At 49.5% G+C, this 16,817-nt stretch overlaps 2 protein-coding genes across 2 annotated transcripts in view; one reads left to right on the top strand and one right to left on the bottom strand.

Annotated features, from left to right (window-relative positions):
* CACNA1I (calcium voltage-gated channel subunit alpha1 I) overlaps positions 1-8,051 on the bottom strand; it is a 286,236-nt gene extending 278,185 nt beyond the window's left edge. The window contains exons 1-2 of the mRNA XM_005302537.3: positions 5,372-8,051; positions 3,632-3,756 (exon numbers count right to left, since the gene is read on the bottom strand). Of these exons, the coding sequence (XP_005302594.3) occupies positions 3,632-3,649 (18 nt within the window). The 5' untranslated portion in view covers positions 3,650-3,756; positions 5,372-8,051. The remainder of the gene's footprint in view (positions 1-3,631; positions 3,757-5,371) is intronic.
* A 3,014-nt stretch (positions 8,052-11,065) lies between these two features.
* RPS19BP1 (ribosomal protein S19 binding protein 1) lies at positions 11,066-16,525 on the top strand. The gene is made up of 4 exons (XM_005302536.4): positions 11,066-11,262; positions 11,354-11,479; positions 12,014-12,111; positions 14,445-16,525. The coding sequence occupies exons 1-4, from the start codon at positions 11,211-11,213 to the stop codon at positions 14,583-14,585; spliced, it is 417 nt and encodes a 138-aa protein (XP_005302593.2). The 5' UTR covers positions 11,066-11,210; the 3' UTR covers positions 14,586-16,525.
* The last annotated feature ends 292 nt before the right edge of the window (positions 16,526-16,817 follow it).

The raw sequence follows: 16,817 nt of genomic DNA on the forward strand, positions 1-16,817 counted from the left end.
GGATGTCCCAGCAAAGCCCCTGATACTAGTTGACCTGTTTCAGAGGCAAGTGCCACAGCCAGGCAATGCTGGAAGGAGATAACTTGTTTAGTGGACACAGGGAAGGAGCAGAACCACCCGGTGGGAAAGGAGGCTGGGACTCCAGAAGAGTGAAATATTCAGGATTTCGTTAGCCCAAAAAGACGCCCAAGCAAGGCAAGGCACCCACAACAGGCACAGGGGGGGGGGGGAGCGCTGTGCCAACAGGGTGTTAAACACAGGTGCCTGGGTGGCCCAGACAAGGCCCTGCTGTGAGGAAGCTCACGCTGCTGAGCCCTCAACTGGCACTGCTGCAAGGAGCTGTTTCTGTTTATATGCCGTGGATACGTAAGTACGTACACACACACCCCTACCTCCCCAGCCCAGGACACTCTCCCTCTGAATCCGTGCCCTCTCCCTTAGTCCTAAGGAACCTTTCCCAAAAGGCTCATAAACCATTTCAATCACTGTCCCACCAGTTGCAGCTCCCTGTCTGCCCAATGCCCCTGACCATTTGCTAAACGGCAATGCCCACTCTGCCAATTAGCTCTGCATCGTCAGCTAGACGGCCCCGCAGGGCTCATCCTGCCGCCGCCTCCTCTATGCACTGTGCCTGCTGCTCTCCCCGTCCTCTTGACACTCATTACGATCCCCAAAGCGATGCTGTCGTCCCCGCCCCTTCCCCAGCACCTCAACTCAGGTCCGCTTGGAAGGGGTGAGAGGCTCTGGACCCTGTCCCCAGAGCAGTCCAGTCCCGGGTTTGTTTGTGTCAACAAAGCACTAGTGCAGACCATTTAGGGACGTTTCCATGGCAGCACGGCTTACCGAGGGGAGAGTCTTAAGCAGCTGCAGGTTCCCCCTAGGTAAGGATTCAAGTGTTACCCATCTGGGCTGTGCAGAGACAGCCCTCCCTCCACCACCTGCCCAGGTGCTGACCCTATTCAACCCCTCTGCCCTCCTTCATTTGCTGGAATCCGGCGTTAATTGCGCCGCGCTGTGACAGAGCAAACGTTAATGCGCCCTGGCACTTGATCAAGCGGAGTGATATTCTGTCTCCCACCTGGCACTCTCCCAGCACAAGTGACAGGGGCAGCCGCAGCCTTGGGATCTGCAGGACGCAGGAACTTTGACTGTGTCCTTCCCCAGTCACGGGGGCCGGCCGGGACACAAGTGGCCACCACAGAGTGCTGGAGTTTCACTTCCCACCTCTTCCATATCTCTCTCCTTCCTTAACGTACACACATGCAGCCATGTGCAAACAGTTACATGTACAGACAAGACACACGCACACCCTCAGATATACACACGGACACCAACAACCCCTCAAACTCAACCCAGAGCCAGGTACAAAGTCAACACTGCCGCACACTGAGGTCCGTGCAAAGCCATACATCCTGATCCACACACCCATCAAAGTGCAAACACATGGGCACAGAGACCCTGCTGATAAGCAAGCATGTTCATTCACACACAGGCTAGGTCTATACTGTCTATTATTTGGGGTGTGACTGCAGCTCGAGTAGACATACTGGAGCTAGCTTTCGTCTGGCTAGCTTCGGTATTGACGCAGGGAAGCCGCCGCAGCAGGCACTTCAGCCTGGGCTAGCCCTGCGAGCAGTTACCCAGGGCTCTGCAGGGACTCGTACAGCCCAGGCTGCTCTGGTACACGAGCTAGCTAGATTACAGCTAGCTCGCTAAGGTATGTCTACTCAGGCTGGGACTGTGGTATAGACCTAGCCATACTGGAGCTTGCTTGTGCTCTTACACTGGTGTAAATCAGGACAAAGGCAACCAAGCTGGATGGAGTTACACTTAGTGAGATAAGGACCAGGCTCACGACCCCTCGCTGGGTTGGTGGTTTTGTGAACGTCTCTCTCGTTCCTTTGTTCCTGGCTTCCAAGAGAACAAACCAGCAAGGGAATCACATCACCCCCCCACGTGACCACTTTCATTCTCCAAACCTCCTGCCAGAACAGCATATTGCTGATTCACAGCTTCTTGGTCATCCTATTCCCGCCCCTAGAGCGTGGCCAACAGACTCTTGGAGCTGGAGATCCCTCTGAGGAGGAGAAAGTGGCCATGGGGTCCATCTCCAGTCTGGGGCACAGGGAGACAAACTGTCTGGGGAGGGTATGGAGACAGGGAACGCAAGGTTAGAACAAGAGGCATCCCAGTCAGAGAGGGAAAAGGCAGAGACAGCATCTCTGCTCTCCTATGTCCCTTCTGCAGAACCTATCCGTCTTTCTTTTATGTAGGAAGAGAAAAGGTCAGAGTGTGCCACAGGGCAGTAACACACCGCTAAGGACGGGGGAGGGGAAGAAAGGTACAGAAGGAAGGCGAGAGAAAGAGAGGCAAGGCTGGCTTTATGATCTGTGATGATTCCAGCTGCTGGAAGGTAGAACAAGTGATTAATTTTCTCCCTCTCCAGTTCAGGTACCAGAGGGGCAAGGTCAGGCCAGGCTGTGAGCTGCAGAATGAATACAAGATCCCAGCTCCCTCCCTTCCCTTCAAAAAAAGCATGAGACTCCAAGCAGTTTGTGCTGAAGACCGACCCAGTGGAAGGAGCGAGAGGCAGAGAGATGACAGATCAGGAGAGAGGGAATCAGAAAAGGAAAACAAGGGGCAAGGGGATGTAGAGAGATGGACAGAGAGAGGAGATGAAGAACGGAGAGAATGAAAAAGACAAAGGAGAGGAAAAGGAATGGCAAAAACAGACAGGCAGGGAGGGAGGTTACATGCTGTGTTTGGGAAATGAGACATACAGATGTGGGGTATGCCACGTATCCGCACCGGCGTCTGCCCCTCGTCGTAGGCAGCCCTTTGTCCGTTTAATTGGACGTCCTCCCTTGTGTGTGTGCACAACAGACTCTAAGTGGGTGTTTGGGTCCGTGTGCTTGATCTCACAAATCACACTGTTGGTTTGGTAATAGAGACAGAGCACAACGCTTACGACTTGGCTCCATTTCCAGCTAATGATTCCAGCAATGCAGCGGGATAGGAGAGTAGAGGGCACAGAGCAGGCCTGACCCTGCCAAGCATGGACACGCAGCTCGTCCTTCAATTCTTCTGCTCCCATCCCAGCACTCTGCCCTAGCACTAGGTCTCACAGAGCCCAGATAATGCACTGCTGCCTTTTGCAACAGGTGTAGCATGCTGCATGTGTGTGTGTGGGAGGGGCAATCCATGTGAGTCCACTGTACGGAGATGGGAGCAGTAATCCAGGGCTGAGTGCTAGCTAGGGACTCCAGGCAAGAACTGCTATTGTAGTTGGTATGGGCACTGCTGAGAGGAAGCTCGCACCACCACACTCCAGGGTGGGCACTGCTGAGAGGAAGCTGGTGCTGCAGGGGTGCTGGCTGGTTCAAGACCCCGCTGGCTATGAGACAATATTCTGGGGCGTTTACAAAAGGCAGGATCTGGTCACGGGAACCCACAGGCAGCCAAGATCACACATCTCCCTCCATGCAATGCCTTATTGACAATATACGCAACACCGAGGTGGAAGGAGCAAAACCCAGAAGAGGTCAACCCTGCTCCTGCCCTCCCCCTCCATTCCCAGAAAGATCCTGGCTTGAGGTGGGCCCTCCGCTTTAACAGCAGCAGCCCGGCTCACCTGGAAATCCTGCCTCATAGCGACATCTAGTGGCGAAGGGGCAGCGGCTCCACACACAAGTCCAGCTCAAAAGTTTCCAGCTTGGGGTTTTTCTCCCCCCTTTAACCCATCATTTCTTTCCTCACCTTCAGAGAAAACAGAGGGGGGAAGTTACAGCTCCCGACAGCCTGCTTCACGCTGTCCCTAGCAAAGAGAATAAGGCGGCAGGGGGGCATTACTGGGAGGAATTAGCTCAAATCCCCAGCATCTGAACCCTTGTCCGGTTCAACGCTACCCATGGAGCCAGTGTGGGCTCCCCAGCTAGGGTGACCAGCTGTCCCGATTTTATAGGGACAGTCCCGATTTTGGGGTCTTTTTCTTATATAGGCTCCTATTACCTCCCATCCCCGTCCCGATTTTTCACATTTGCTGTCTGGTCACCCTATCCCCAGCAGGCAGTGTGCTCACAGTCAGATGCAGCCGAAGTGACTTAAATAGGAACCTTAACTGCTGGGGCTGACAAACAATACCCCCTTGTTACACCCCTTGGGCAAGCTGTCCAAAGACTTGTCAGCGAGCCATGGGACAACCTCAGTGGGTGGGGCTGGGGTAAGTATCGTCCCTAAACGCACAGCCCTGCCTCCCCCTTCGACCCCCTGACCCAGCGAGACTCCCCCAGTGTTACTGACTGTTGTCTTCTTAGCAGCGGGCCAGCTGGTCTGCTACCCTGCCCTCCCCCAGGGCTTAAAGTGTAGGGGGGGGGGCTGCAAGAGGCTCCAGACCTGGCAATAATCAGGTGGGCCAGGGGTGCTGGCACAATTTGTATAGTGGGGGTGCTGAGAGCCATTAAGTCAAAATGTAAACCCTGGATATGATGGAAACCACTTCAAGCCGGGGGGGCGGTAGCTCCACCAGCACCCCTAGTTTCAGCACCTATGGGTGGGTTGCTGCTGAGGGATGCACTTGAAGCACTGTCTTAGCAAAAGTGCTGATCCCAGGTTATGTTAAACCCCCACTTCTTTCAAACCACTGTAAGCACTGTTGGCCCCGCCTGCCGCCCCTGGGCGATTTAAAAGGGCTCGGGGGCCCCTGCCGCCACCACCAGCAGCGCAGTGGACCTAAAGCAGCTTCCTGCCCGCCCTCGCTCCATGTGGCATACCACTCCTGGAAGCAGCCGGCACATCCCTGCGGCCCCTGGTGGGGTGTCGCCACGCGCTGCCCCTGCCCCGAGCATGGACTCTGCCATTGGAACTGTGGCCAATGGGAGCTGCAGGGGCGGTGCCTGCAGGCAGTGGCGCGCAGACACCCCCGGCCCCCCAGCCTAGGAACTGCTGCCAGAGGGGTGCACGGGTTGCTTTTGGGAGCTGCCCGAGGTAAGCACTGCACCCCTCACCTTCTCCCACACCCCAACCCCCTGCCCCGAGCCTGCACTCAAACTCCCTCCCAGAGCCCAACCCCTCACCCTCCCCGCACCCAAACTTCCTCCCAGAGCCTGCACCCAAATTCCCTTCCAGAGCCTGCACCCCTCGCCCCCCCACACCCAAATTCCCTTCCAGAGCCTTAGGCAGGTATGGGGGGGCAGGACTTGGACTCGTTCTGGGCACCACTAAAAATTATACAAACCTGCCGCCCCTGGCCTGTCCCCACCCTGCAGCTACCTCAAGGGCCATCTTCACTGGGCTGGAGGAGACTCCCCTCCCATTCCCAAGTGATTATCTCCAGGCCCCTCTCCCAAGCCTGGCAGGGGGAGACATGACCCACCTTCAGTCACTGCAACAGCACTATGGGGAGGACAGGCCGCTGCCAGCATTGCCTTAAGCAGGCAGGAGCAGGAGCACTGCTGCCCTGCACTGAAACAGCTGGGACATCAGCAAGGAGAAGGGGCTGGGGCAGCCAGAGCTGGGAGCAGGGCCATGTTCCCTCTCACACCCTGCTCTGCACAGTGGCCCCTAGTGGTAGGAGAGCAGCATTGGAGCTGCAGCCGCCTCAGTACTGCAACCCCCTGGGATTTGTTTGTAAAGGCTAATCCAGTCCAGGTCTATGGATCATCCAAATGGGCACAGGGGTTAGGCACTAGCTACAGAGCCTGTCACTGGTTTGAAAGTGGCCCAGTTCAACAATAACTGACCTCACACCATTTAATAAAAGCACGTGCAGAGCATATTACTCAGCTCTACCACAGCATGTTTCATTTCTATATCTCAAAGCACTCTCCATTTAAGATAAAGCCATCCCTGAGTTGACCAGACTCTGGTACTATTATCAGAAGCCAAGTAATCCCAAAGCTAAATGCCAGGGCAGGCTTCCAGCAAATCTCTCTTGCAAAAGAATCTACCATTAAATGCAGTCAGTCCCCTCTTTGGAAGTACCTGCTTTCAATGGCACCCATCAGCATGTCTCCAACCCTGGAACATTTTCAGAGGTGAGTCTGTCTCACACTGTGACAGCATTGTCCAGAGTCCTGAACAAGAGAATGTGGAAAGCCAGGGAAATAAAGTCAAACAAAATAAAGGAAAGAAGGAGAAGGTTAAGTCAAAAGTCACAGATGAGTAGAAGGAAAAGGGCCAAATCTAAACCCAAAGAGACTAGTCGAAAGGGGAAGGACAAGCCTAAAGCCAAAGGGAATAAAAGGAGAAAGGACAGTCTGAAATCCAGAGAAGAAAAAAGGCCCAGGCCCAGAAGTCAAGGGGTAAAATCCTGATCTCACTGAAGTCAATGGCTAAACTCCCATTGACTTCAATGGGGTCAGGATTTCACCCAAAGAAAAGAAGTTCAGGGTGGTAACAGAGATCCAGATGATTAGGAGGCAGAATAACCACCTCAGCAAGGTTCAAGCAGTCTGCCCTGTTACCCACTAAAGTGAAAAAAGTTAGGCCTCCTTGGTTTTTCAATATCGATAAGTGTTTCTGAAGTTCAGAGTTGAGATGCTCTGGAAGGCACTTTCAGAGTGAAATCTAGAGGTTCCATTACACTTGGAAGTAGTGGTGACTCTGTATCACTTCTTGGTTATTACTGACACAGCACTTAGCTCTGGTGTAATTATGCAGGACCTTTCTGTGCTCCCAGTTCCTACCAACACCCCAGCACTTAGAATAATCGTGTGGTTTACGGCACTGGCCTTGAACTCAGGAGCACTGGATTCTGTTCCTAACTCTGTCGCCAACATCCTGGATGAGTCACTTAATCTCTGTGCCTCCTCAAATGGGGATAAAAATACTCCCTTACTCTATTCAGACTGCATGCTCTTCAGGGCAGGGACTGTCTCTTATTACATGTCTGTACAGCACCCGGCACAATAAGAAGCTGATTTAATCTTAACGTGAGCCATAGAGATTTGTAGAAGCAATGACATTAGTGACATGCAGACTCAGTGGCTTGGTACAGAATGGATAGCACGTAGTGCAGGTAGTATGACTTTGAAAATAGAAATGAAGTAAAACAAAATAATCCAAACCAGAATAAAAGGTTTCTGACCAGCAGAACTACCTCTGCACTAGACGTGTTCACAAACACGAACCGAAGAATTGGCTGGCATTTGTTCATATTCAGGGGAGGAAAGCTCATTTTTCAAAGACATGTCACACAGTTAAAAGGCCAGAATGCCTGTACGCTTGGAGAACAGCAACGCAGTGATCCATAGCTCTTTGGAGGTAGAGTGACTTCAGCACAAACTGCTTCAGGTTGGCAAATACACCTAAATATTAATAAGGGCAGAGTTGGCTGTAGGCTCATAAAGTGATGTTATTCCAATGGAACAGCGTAATATTGTAATTAATGAAATGGTCCTTCTATTTAAAGCAAAGCATATTTCATATTCTGCACATAATGTACCAGTGCAAGGGTAAGTAACGATTACATATTGATTTAAACATCCATATCTCTCACTTTCCAAAGAACAAATGTAGATATACCCACCAGTACTGCCAACCCCACGTATTCAAAATTCATGAGTCAGGCCTTCAAAACATCATACGATTGGCTTTAAACAATTAATTTAAAAAAATAATAAATTGCAGGGTCTTTTCATTTGTCTTTGTTTTTTCACTTGGACCACATCTGCTTTTCTCCACAACCATGAGGGCTAGAGACGGACTTTTTTTACAGAATGAAAGCTGAGATTCTCATGTAATCACCTATCTCCAGGAGCTGGGGCTTTCAGAAAAACACCAAAATATCATGAGACCTGCTATAAAATTATGGGAGTTAGCAACACTGACCCCCTGCTATAAGATTAAAAACCTGTGTAGGCTGAAAGTTACTAAAAAGATGCTTACTGTAAATGGAAAAGAATCACATAGAGGGAACAGGCAGCCTAACAGGAAAATTCTCAAATGCCTTCCAAGACCTATATTAACTGGATGGAGAGTACCACATTAAGATAGACAAATCTGAAACTTCAGCAATCCATCCAGGAAGAAAACTTTCCATTTGCCCTAAGAAGTGAAGCAGAAAATTAACCTGATGATATGGAAAAGCTGTGAGTTATTTGAAAGTTAGATCAACCTGTAGGGTGGGACAATTCCAACCTTGCAATTGAAAAATCCAAATAAAATATGGATGTGCGTTGAGTTATATGATTTAAATCAAACCATAAAATGTGAATATTAGCTGATGAAAGCTGCGGATGGACAGCAAACCTCTCAGGAGAAAAGATAGTCTCAGTATGAGATGCAGGACATGCATTTTTTGCAGTAAAGTTAGATGAGTCAAGCTATAAGCTAGTAACTTATTTGGAAGTTGTACATTTTAATGAGTACCATTCTGTTTTCATTCCATCCCAGAAGCATTTCAAAAAGCAATTGCACAGATTTTTGAAGGGTTGACAAAGTGCTGAATTATACTGGATGAAATTTTAATATGAGCTGGGGAACGTAAAGACCATAATTAAATACTGAGCAATTTTTGCAAATACCAAGTCAAAGAGCCCTAACACCAAACTTTAAAAAGTAAACTACTGGTCCAAAAGAAGCTATGTAGGACCTAAATTGAGCAAAGGTGGCTTAACTACTGATTCGGATAAAACAAAATAACAGTTCCAATACACACTCCACAGAGAACTAAGGCACACATTTTTGTCAGTGAGGGCGAGTAATCATCGGAACATACTCCCAAGGCAGTGGTGGATTCTCCATCTCTTGATGTCCTCAGATCAAGACTGGATTCCTTTCTGGAAGATACATTTTAGTCAAACGCAAATTATTGGGCTCAATACAAGGGTAACTGGGTGAAATTCTATGGCCTGTGATCAAACTAGATGATCTAAAGGTCCCTTGTGGTCTTAAAATCTATGAATCTATGGATACATCCACACTGCAATAACAAACAGTGGCACTGAGTCTTAGCGTCAGGGTCAGTTGACTTGGGCTCATGGGGTTTGGGCTGCGGGGCTAAAAATTGCAGTGCAGACGTTCGGGGCTTGGGCTGGAGCCCAGGTTCTGACACTCAACTTCTTAACAGGGCTTCAGAGCCTGGGCTCCAGCCCAAGCCTAAATGTCTACAGTGCAATTTTTAGCTCATCAGTCCAAACCCTGCGACCCTAAGTCAGCTGATCTTGGCCAGCTGCAGCTGTGCTGCAGACCTTTTATTGCAGTGCAGATGTACCCTATGAATGAACAGTGATCTAAGGGGATGATAAACTAGCAAAATGAATTTAAAATGTACAGATGATCAATACACTTTTAAGGGAACTGCTGAAAAAAATATATTGCTTGGCATTTGGGAAAATAGACAAAAACTTGATTCCTCAAGGAACAGAAAAGGTCATGAGAAAATCTGTGTCAGTGACTGCAGAAGCATGACAGCAACCATTGTAGAATCATTACAGACACCAGCATTGCTAAGGCTGACAAGTCCAGGCACCTATGAAGGGAAGTCAGAACATAGTCAAGAGGAACTTTAACAGTCATGCCTGGAGAAAATCTCCCAGTTACTAACAAGACTGAAATACACTATAATGAATTAATGACAGGACTTTGGAAAATGTTACATCTATTGATTATGCTGATAACTTACTTCCATGTTGTTTTAGGGGGATGTAAAGATAGATCTCACATGGGGCTGACTGTGCTAATGGGAAGCCTCTCAGCATGCCCATTATATACTAAAAAGTTCTAGAAGTATAACTAAAGGGCTGTGCCTTCTTTTCAGCCAGGCTGACTCCTGAATGCTCATTACACAAGCCCATAACAGTGGGAACAATGCTCTCAGCCCCTGGTGGTTAAGAGAAGAAAAGTGGAAGTGCTTTGCATTGCTCACTGAGGCTTTATCTACACCAGCACTTTTGTCGGTAAAATATTTTTGCCATGAAAAATAATGGAAGCAAACTTCTGATATATCTTTTTTCCCCCCTGAGGGCCTTAAGAGCATACTTGTCAAGGGAGCATAAACCCCTCCCCTTCTTCTCTCATGGCATCTTGTTGCTACCAGCACTGGCTAAAAATCAAATAATTTTGTGACCACCTATTAAAATGATGACAAAATTTAGAAGACAATAACATCGTCTCTGTCGGGGGTGTTATATAAATAAGTAAAATACTAATGAATAATAAATATAATTTTTGGAAAGGTTAAATTCTGTGCCTCAGGAGTCAGACTGGGATTTGACCCAGTTGTTTTGGGGCTTGGTCTGGAAAATCATGATACCAGGGTATTATTTTCATTATACTTATTATTTCCCCCATGGCAGCACCAGGGCCGGCTCTAGGCACCAACAAACCAAGCACGTGCTTGGGGCGGCATTCCAGACATTTTTTTTTTTTTTGCTTCGGGCAGCAAAAACCTAGAGCCAGGGTGCAGGTGGGGAAGAGAGAGCCCAGGACTGGGGTGGCAGGGGGTGGGGGAGGGCACGGGGGGATGAGAGCCCAGGGCTGGGGTGGAGGGCAGCCAAAACATTTTTTTCTTGGGGCAGCAAAAAACCTAGAGCCAGCCCTGGGCAACACCTACAGGCCCCTAGCCCCATTGTGTTGGCTATATACAAAGAAATAAGAAACAGCCCCTGCCCTGAAGAGTTTGCAATCCCAGTATGAGACCGGGGGGGGGGGTACTAGAGAGACAAGGTGGGTGAGGGAATATCTTTTATGGGCCCAACTTCTGCAGGTGAGTGAGACAGACAGAGCTCTGCAGCAGGCCCGCAGGAGAAGCACCAGGTAAGGCTGCTATGACTCAGATCGGGGCGCACAAGATGCAGCCAGGCGCAGAGGTTCCCAGGGAGCCCGGTCCCGGGCAGGCAGGGGGAGGAGGCAGGGTCACCTGCGTGCAGCAGGCTGCCCCCCCAAGCTGGCAGCTGTGGGGGAAGAACCCAGGATGGCATCTCGGTGGGGGGAGCGGGGTTTCCTGCCCTTGGGCCTCCCCTCACGCTGCTGGGGGCCGGGGGGCAGCCGCTGCCCCGCGCTCTCTGCCTCCACAGAACCACCCCGAGAGCTTCCCATCAGCCACGAGAGACCCCAGAGCGCCCTCTGCGCATGTGCGGAACGGGGAAACCCAGTGCCTTTCCCCGAGCGTATGTACCGGAAGTGTGGCAGGGCTACCGGCGGAGGACCGGAAGTGTGGCAGGGCTGAAGGAGGAAGCGGAAGCCGGCTCCACGTGGGTAGAGTAGGGAGTATGTCGGCTTCGCTGCTGAGAAAGGGGCTGGAGCTGCTGGAGACGGTGGCGGGTAAGCGGGGGGGCCGGGGGAGGAGAGGCCTGAGGGGGGCTCAGATCCTTCCCCTGCGCGATCACATTAACTTTCTCTCCCCTCCCCCCAGGACACCAGCCCGGGCTCAGCAGCCCCCAGCAGCGGCCGCGCAAACCCCTGAAGAGGAAGAAGGCGGCTCGGGGTCCTGGCAGGGACAAGACCACGGTCAAGGGCAAAGTCACCAAGTCGGCGATAGGTGACTGAGATCCTCCCTCCCCGCCACTACCCCATGCTGCTTTGCTGGTGGGAGGGGGCTGCGCACAAAAACTTGGTTCTCACTCAAGGAGAACCAGCTGTTCTGAAAACAACCCGCCCCCAGGGCCTTGCGGAGAAGGGGGGGAGCGCTATCATCCTAGTCCATCTTGAGTAGGAGGATAGCTCTCTCGGGGCTGCCAGCTTTGTGGGTGGAGCAGCCGATTGCATGCAGGTAACCCTACCTCCTAGCCCAGCCTGCTCGTGACCAGGGCTGCATAGGAACCTCTTTGTGCCTGGCTGCACCACATGGGCCCTGATCACAATCATATCACCATTCCCTTGCACTTCTCCTGCTGGATATCCGGTCCCCATGACTCCTAAAACAAAGTTTTGGTGCACCCGGACACACACTCCAGCAATAGTGTCATACCCTGGCCTAGTTGGGATACCCCCACCCGGCTCTCTGTACTCTTCATCTAGTTGTTATACAATACACGCTTACAGAGATGGTTTGTTGCTCTCTGCCCTGTCCCAGAGGAATATCGGAAGCACCAGGCTGTGGATCACTTGAAGAAGAACTTGCAGTACATGACGAAGGGCCGATTCACTGCAGACAAAACCATCACGCAGCAGGCAAGGGAGTCTTGTTTTTGTTCCCTAGAATACCACTAAAGGGGAAGTGGCTTCCACAGGTCCTTCGCCTTGGCGACTGGTTAACACCCCTGGCACAGGTCAATGCTAAAAATGAGTTTGGGTGGTAGCTAATGTTGGCCTTGGAATTTTTAGGTGTATTTACAAAATAACTTACTGCACCACCACCCCCAGATCCCAACATGATCTATAACAAGGGTCGGCAACCTACGGCACGCGTGCCAAACACGGCATGCGAGCCGATTTTGAGTGGCACGCTGCTTGCCCAGTGAGAGGAGGAAGTGGAGGGGCCGGAAAGCGCCACGCTGGGGGAAGAAGGGGGGGGAGGAGGAGGAGGAAAGCTTGGCTGCCACAGGACCAAGCTTCTGCCTCCTGCCCTTGCAGGGAGAGCGGTGGGGGAAGGTCCCGGCCTCCCACTCCACTCAGCCCCCCCACCCACCGCTCTCTCCTGCAGGGGCAGGAGGCAGAAGTTTGGTCCTGCGGCAGCCAAGCTTCCCCCCCTCCCCCGCTTCTTCCACCAGCGTAGTGCATTCTGGCCCCTCTTCCTTCCCCTCCCTTTCCCTGCCAGCGATGGCCCTTGCGAGGGGGAGGGGTAGTGGAGCAGAGCAGAGCCGAGCAGCAGCGTGCTCCCTACTCCATAGAGGAGGCAGAGAGAGGTAGGGACGCGCCTTGGGGAAGGGGGTGGAACAGGGCATATCCCTCCCAGCCCTCTGCCATGAGCTGCTCAGGGCAGGGGTCTGGGAGCACCCCCACGAGCCGAACACTCCAGCCCTCTGCCCTGCACCTCCACACACACCCTCTGCCCTGCACCTCCACACACCCAGACTTATAGAGCGAGACCTTCTAAAAAACGTTAACATGTATTACCGGCACGCGAAACCTTAAATTAAAGTGAATAAATGAAGAATCGGCACACCCCTTTTGAAAGGTTGCCTACCCCTGATCTATAATGATCACACGACTATGCCCAGGGCCAGCCTTAGGATTTTTGGGATGATCCAGCAAGATGATTTTATAGGGCCTATTTCCCAAAACTAATTGTACAGAAAAATGTGTATTTTGGGGTATCCAGTAGAATCTTCTGTTATATAAGTGGAGTCAAGAATTCTGGGGTTTTTGTTTTTCTCCCCTTAATGATAGAATTCAGGGCAGCTGGCAATGTTAATATCATCATATAACTGTACTCTCTTCATTAAAAGTTCTCTTCCCTCTCTCTGACCCATTTTTTCCCCACAATCCTTGCCCAGACCTGTATTTCATTGTGTGTCTACAGTCCTCCATAGCTCTCTTTAATAGAACCAATGAGTATATGTCAAGTTGATCATTTTAAAAAAGTTGTTAATTCTAGGTGCTACATGTGGTGCCCCTTGTGGGATTTTTTTGTTTTCCTATCACTTAAAATGTTTCTTTCCCATGTTGATTTTTAAAGACCCATACAACTAGGGAATCTAATGAAACTGACTACAGTCTGTCAGGTGTAAAAAGTAAACTGGGGAAAAAAGGAAATGGTTTTCCCCTGTTTCCTTTATAGCTGCTGTTCCCATGAAAGGTTTGAAAAAAGTACAAACATGTATTATGTTGATGTTTATTTAATAGCTCGGCATATTTAGTGTCCTATATACTAGTCACACAATTCCTCTAAGGGAGGGAGGTGGTATCCTCACGTTCCAGGGAGAGAAACTAAGGCTTTGCAACGCTGCATAGGGCATTGGAGCCAGGTTGAGAACACAGAATTAACTTTCTCTGTCCTGTGTGTAGCCCACTAGACTATGCTTCTCCCTCTCCCTGTTGAGTTGTCCTACACGCTACAATGGCTGTTCAGCAGGGAAACCTGTTCTGCTGCAGGCAGTTCACCAGTAACTCAGAAGCAGTTCACAGCACCTTGGATAGTACTTCCCACCCACCTCGGAATATGTTTTGTTGTTTGTCTTCAAATAGATAGACTCATGTCAAAACCAAAAGGTCGAGAACAAAGCAGCCGAAAGGGGTGCTGTAAATCACCAATTCTTCTTAACAAAATTTGTGATGAGCTTTCAGCCCTAGCAGTTGGTTTTGGCTTCAAAGCCCTCAGCAGCAACAGAGCTGAGACTGTCTTTGACATTAGTCCCAAAAACCCAAGTGGAATCTGCTGCTGCCCCAAACACAAGCTTTTGTTAACCCTAGTAAACATCTGTCTTAATTCTCTGCATTGCCAGGACTGGAATAGCAGGGGGTTACTGCAGGTTGGGATGAGGATTACTGGCACAGTAGTTTATACTGTGTCTGGGACTGGATTAGCAAAGGCTGTAATAATCTTTCCTTCCTATTTTTTAAAGGTCCTCGACCAGAATAGGGGCAGGAAATCTAGAGACCGTCCCCCAGAGAAGCCGAAGAAGAAATCTGAAGGCACTGTCTTCACGGAGGAAGACTTCCGGAAGTTTGAGAGAGAATACTTTGGGCGAGCTGGAGCAGTGTGATGAGAAGTCTTGCAACTCTGAGCTTTCCAAAACTGAGTGTTCAGAGCATGGAACTGACCCTGTCCTCGTGTTTGGGATGGGAGACCAGGGGAGTGTGATTATGCCTCTTGCCAGCATATGTTTAGATGTCACATCCACTGCAAGACTTTACATATCTGTACGGAATTTGTTAGTCGCTAGGATGGGATGGGATGCTGTAGACGCAAAAGTATCCAGGGAGATCATGTTGTTAGGGTGCATCATATTTCCTCTACTGCCCACTTCCAGCCAGCACCTCACTCATGTTCTCTTGGAGTAGAGCAGACTCTTCATTCAAGCCAGATGCAAACTCTGCTCCTCTGAGGCAGGATCCTTTTATCAATCTGATCTGGAAAAGACAGCTTAAAAATGGCATGTCTCATTAGGGGAAGCACAGGAGATGATTTAGAGCTGAATTGTGGAGCAGCTGGAACAAATTATCAGAAAAAGGAAGGATGCTCTAGAAAGGAGATGTGAGTACTATTCAAACCTCTGTTTAGGTTATGATCTCCATCAGGCAAGGACCTTCACTTTTTTTTCTCCTTGGGTAATGCCATGTATGCTTATGGTGCTTGATCAGTAGTCACTATGGCAAAGAGTGTACTTACTTACCTCTGTGGTGTAATGATTATTCCAGTAGGGTGGGATTGGCAGAGGTGAAACAGATTATTCAAGCAAGTCAGGCACAATTCTTTTTAGGTTGATTTAGGGCTGTGTGAAAGGTCTCTGTTCTCCATGTTACTATATGGGTATTTTCTACTTTCCTTCTTCAGACTGCTGAGTGGAAGTGAAATAACCCTTCTGTATTGGACTCCTCCCAGCCTTCCCTCTCACAGATCTCCTTATACAGCTGGTAGTTTACACTCAAGCCCATTAAGTCAGGGTACTAAACACAGGGGTGGTGTTGCTGCATAGTACAGCTGGCCCTAGTATTAACCCACATCAGGTCCCCTGTCCCAAACTTGCTAGGTGTGGCTATCTGTCACTTCCCCTGAGAATATCCACCACTCCCTGCCTTGCAAACACCAGCTGGTGAAGGTGAAGACAGCATACTGTTGTTGAGAACTTTTGGCTAGTGGTTGTGATGCTGGATCAAGGGAGGCAGTTCTCTCCTACCCAAAAAACAATGCTAAATGCTTTGGATGTTGCAACATGTAGTTTGGCCAGCAGGTGGGGAAGTTGATTTTTCAGAGACATTCATCCATTGTGCTAAGCCTATGGGTACAATGTATTTCTGGAAGGCTGGTGACTACTTTATTGCCATCTTGTTATATTTCCAGAAAGCAGGACCCTTGTTCTCCCCTTGAAAACAAAGGGTAAAAATGAGTGCCCAAAAAACCCCCCAGCCCAAATATCAATTACATGAATCATTGCCTCCTTGTAAAATAGCCTGGCTGAGCTGAAATGTCAAGCAGTCCTGAATACACTCTTCCTTTTAGTCTCATTGCAATCCCCAAATTTGTTTCTGTTGCTCCTCTTTCCTCACTGGTGTGTTCTGTCACCCACTTGCCTGCAATACACAGTGACCAGATGGAGAGTCAGGGAGGGTTTCTCAGATATGCAAGTTTTGGGAAGTGAAGATATTATTGAAACAGGCAGCTGTAGTGATGAAATACAGTTAATCCTGGACATTAGTGTTCCTTATTGTACATGTTGCTTGGAACTTGTTGTGTAAGAGGATAGAGAGGGGATTTCTCAATTACTCATTTCTCTTTTCTGCAGACAGACTAGAGCAGTGCAAAGACCAGTTCCCTTTTGTGCATGTTCTTGGTGCAGAAACAGAAAGAAATGTATATGGCAATGAGGGGCTTTTCCTGTTTTTTTTTAACTGTACTTTGAATGTGTTTCAGGAAGCTGGCTCGAGTAAGTTTAGAGCCATTTTTAATTTGCCAGCTTGTTTAAAATAAACATCTCATACCTACTGTGATAGTAATAGAGCTGCTCTGAAACTTACGAATATGTATGTTGACATGGTTATTGGGGTGTTTACTGTATGAAGATTGGTTTAATAGAAGCAGGAACTAAAAGAACAACTTGAAATAAGCCACTCTTCCATAGGGCTGAGCTACCCAATGGGACGCAACTACTATAGGCCGGAGGCAGTGGCACTGTTTCAGGTTATGAAGGAAGGGTTGGGTCAAGGGGGCTTAAACATTAGGCCTGGGCAGCCCTCTACCCCTCAGAAAGCAAACACTTAAGGGTTGTTAACCATTT

Source organism: Chrysemys picta, chromosome 1 (assembly GCF_011386835.1).
Source record: "Chrysemys picta bellii isolate R12L10 chromosome 1, ASM1138683v2, whole genome shotgun sequence".
Taxonomy (NCBI): Eukaryota; Metazoa; Chordata; order Testudines; family Emydidae; genus Chrysemys; species Chrysemys picta.

Coding starts and splice junctions, on each gene's coding strand:
- RPS19BP1 (XM_005302536.4), top strand. CDS start 11,211: ATGTCGGCTTCGCTGCTGAGAAAGGGGCTGGAGCTGCTGGAGACGGTG. Junction 11,263..11,353: donor GCTGCTGGAGACGGTGGCGG/GTAAGCGGGGGG, acceptor CCCTCCCCCCAG/GACACCAGCCCGGGCTCAGC. Junction 11,480..12,013: donor AGTCACCAAGTCGGCGATAG/GTGACTGAGATC, acceptor GCCCTGTCCCAG/AGGAATATCGGAAGCACCAG.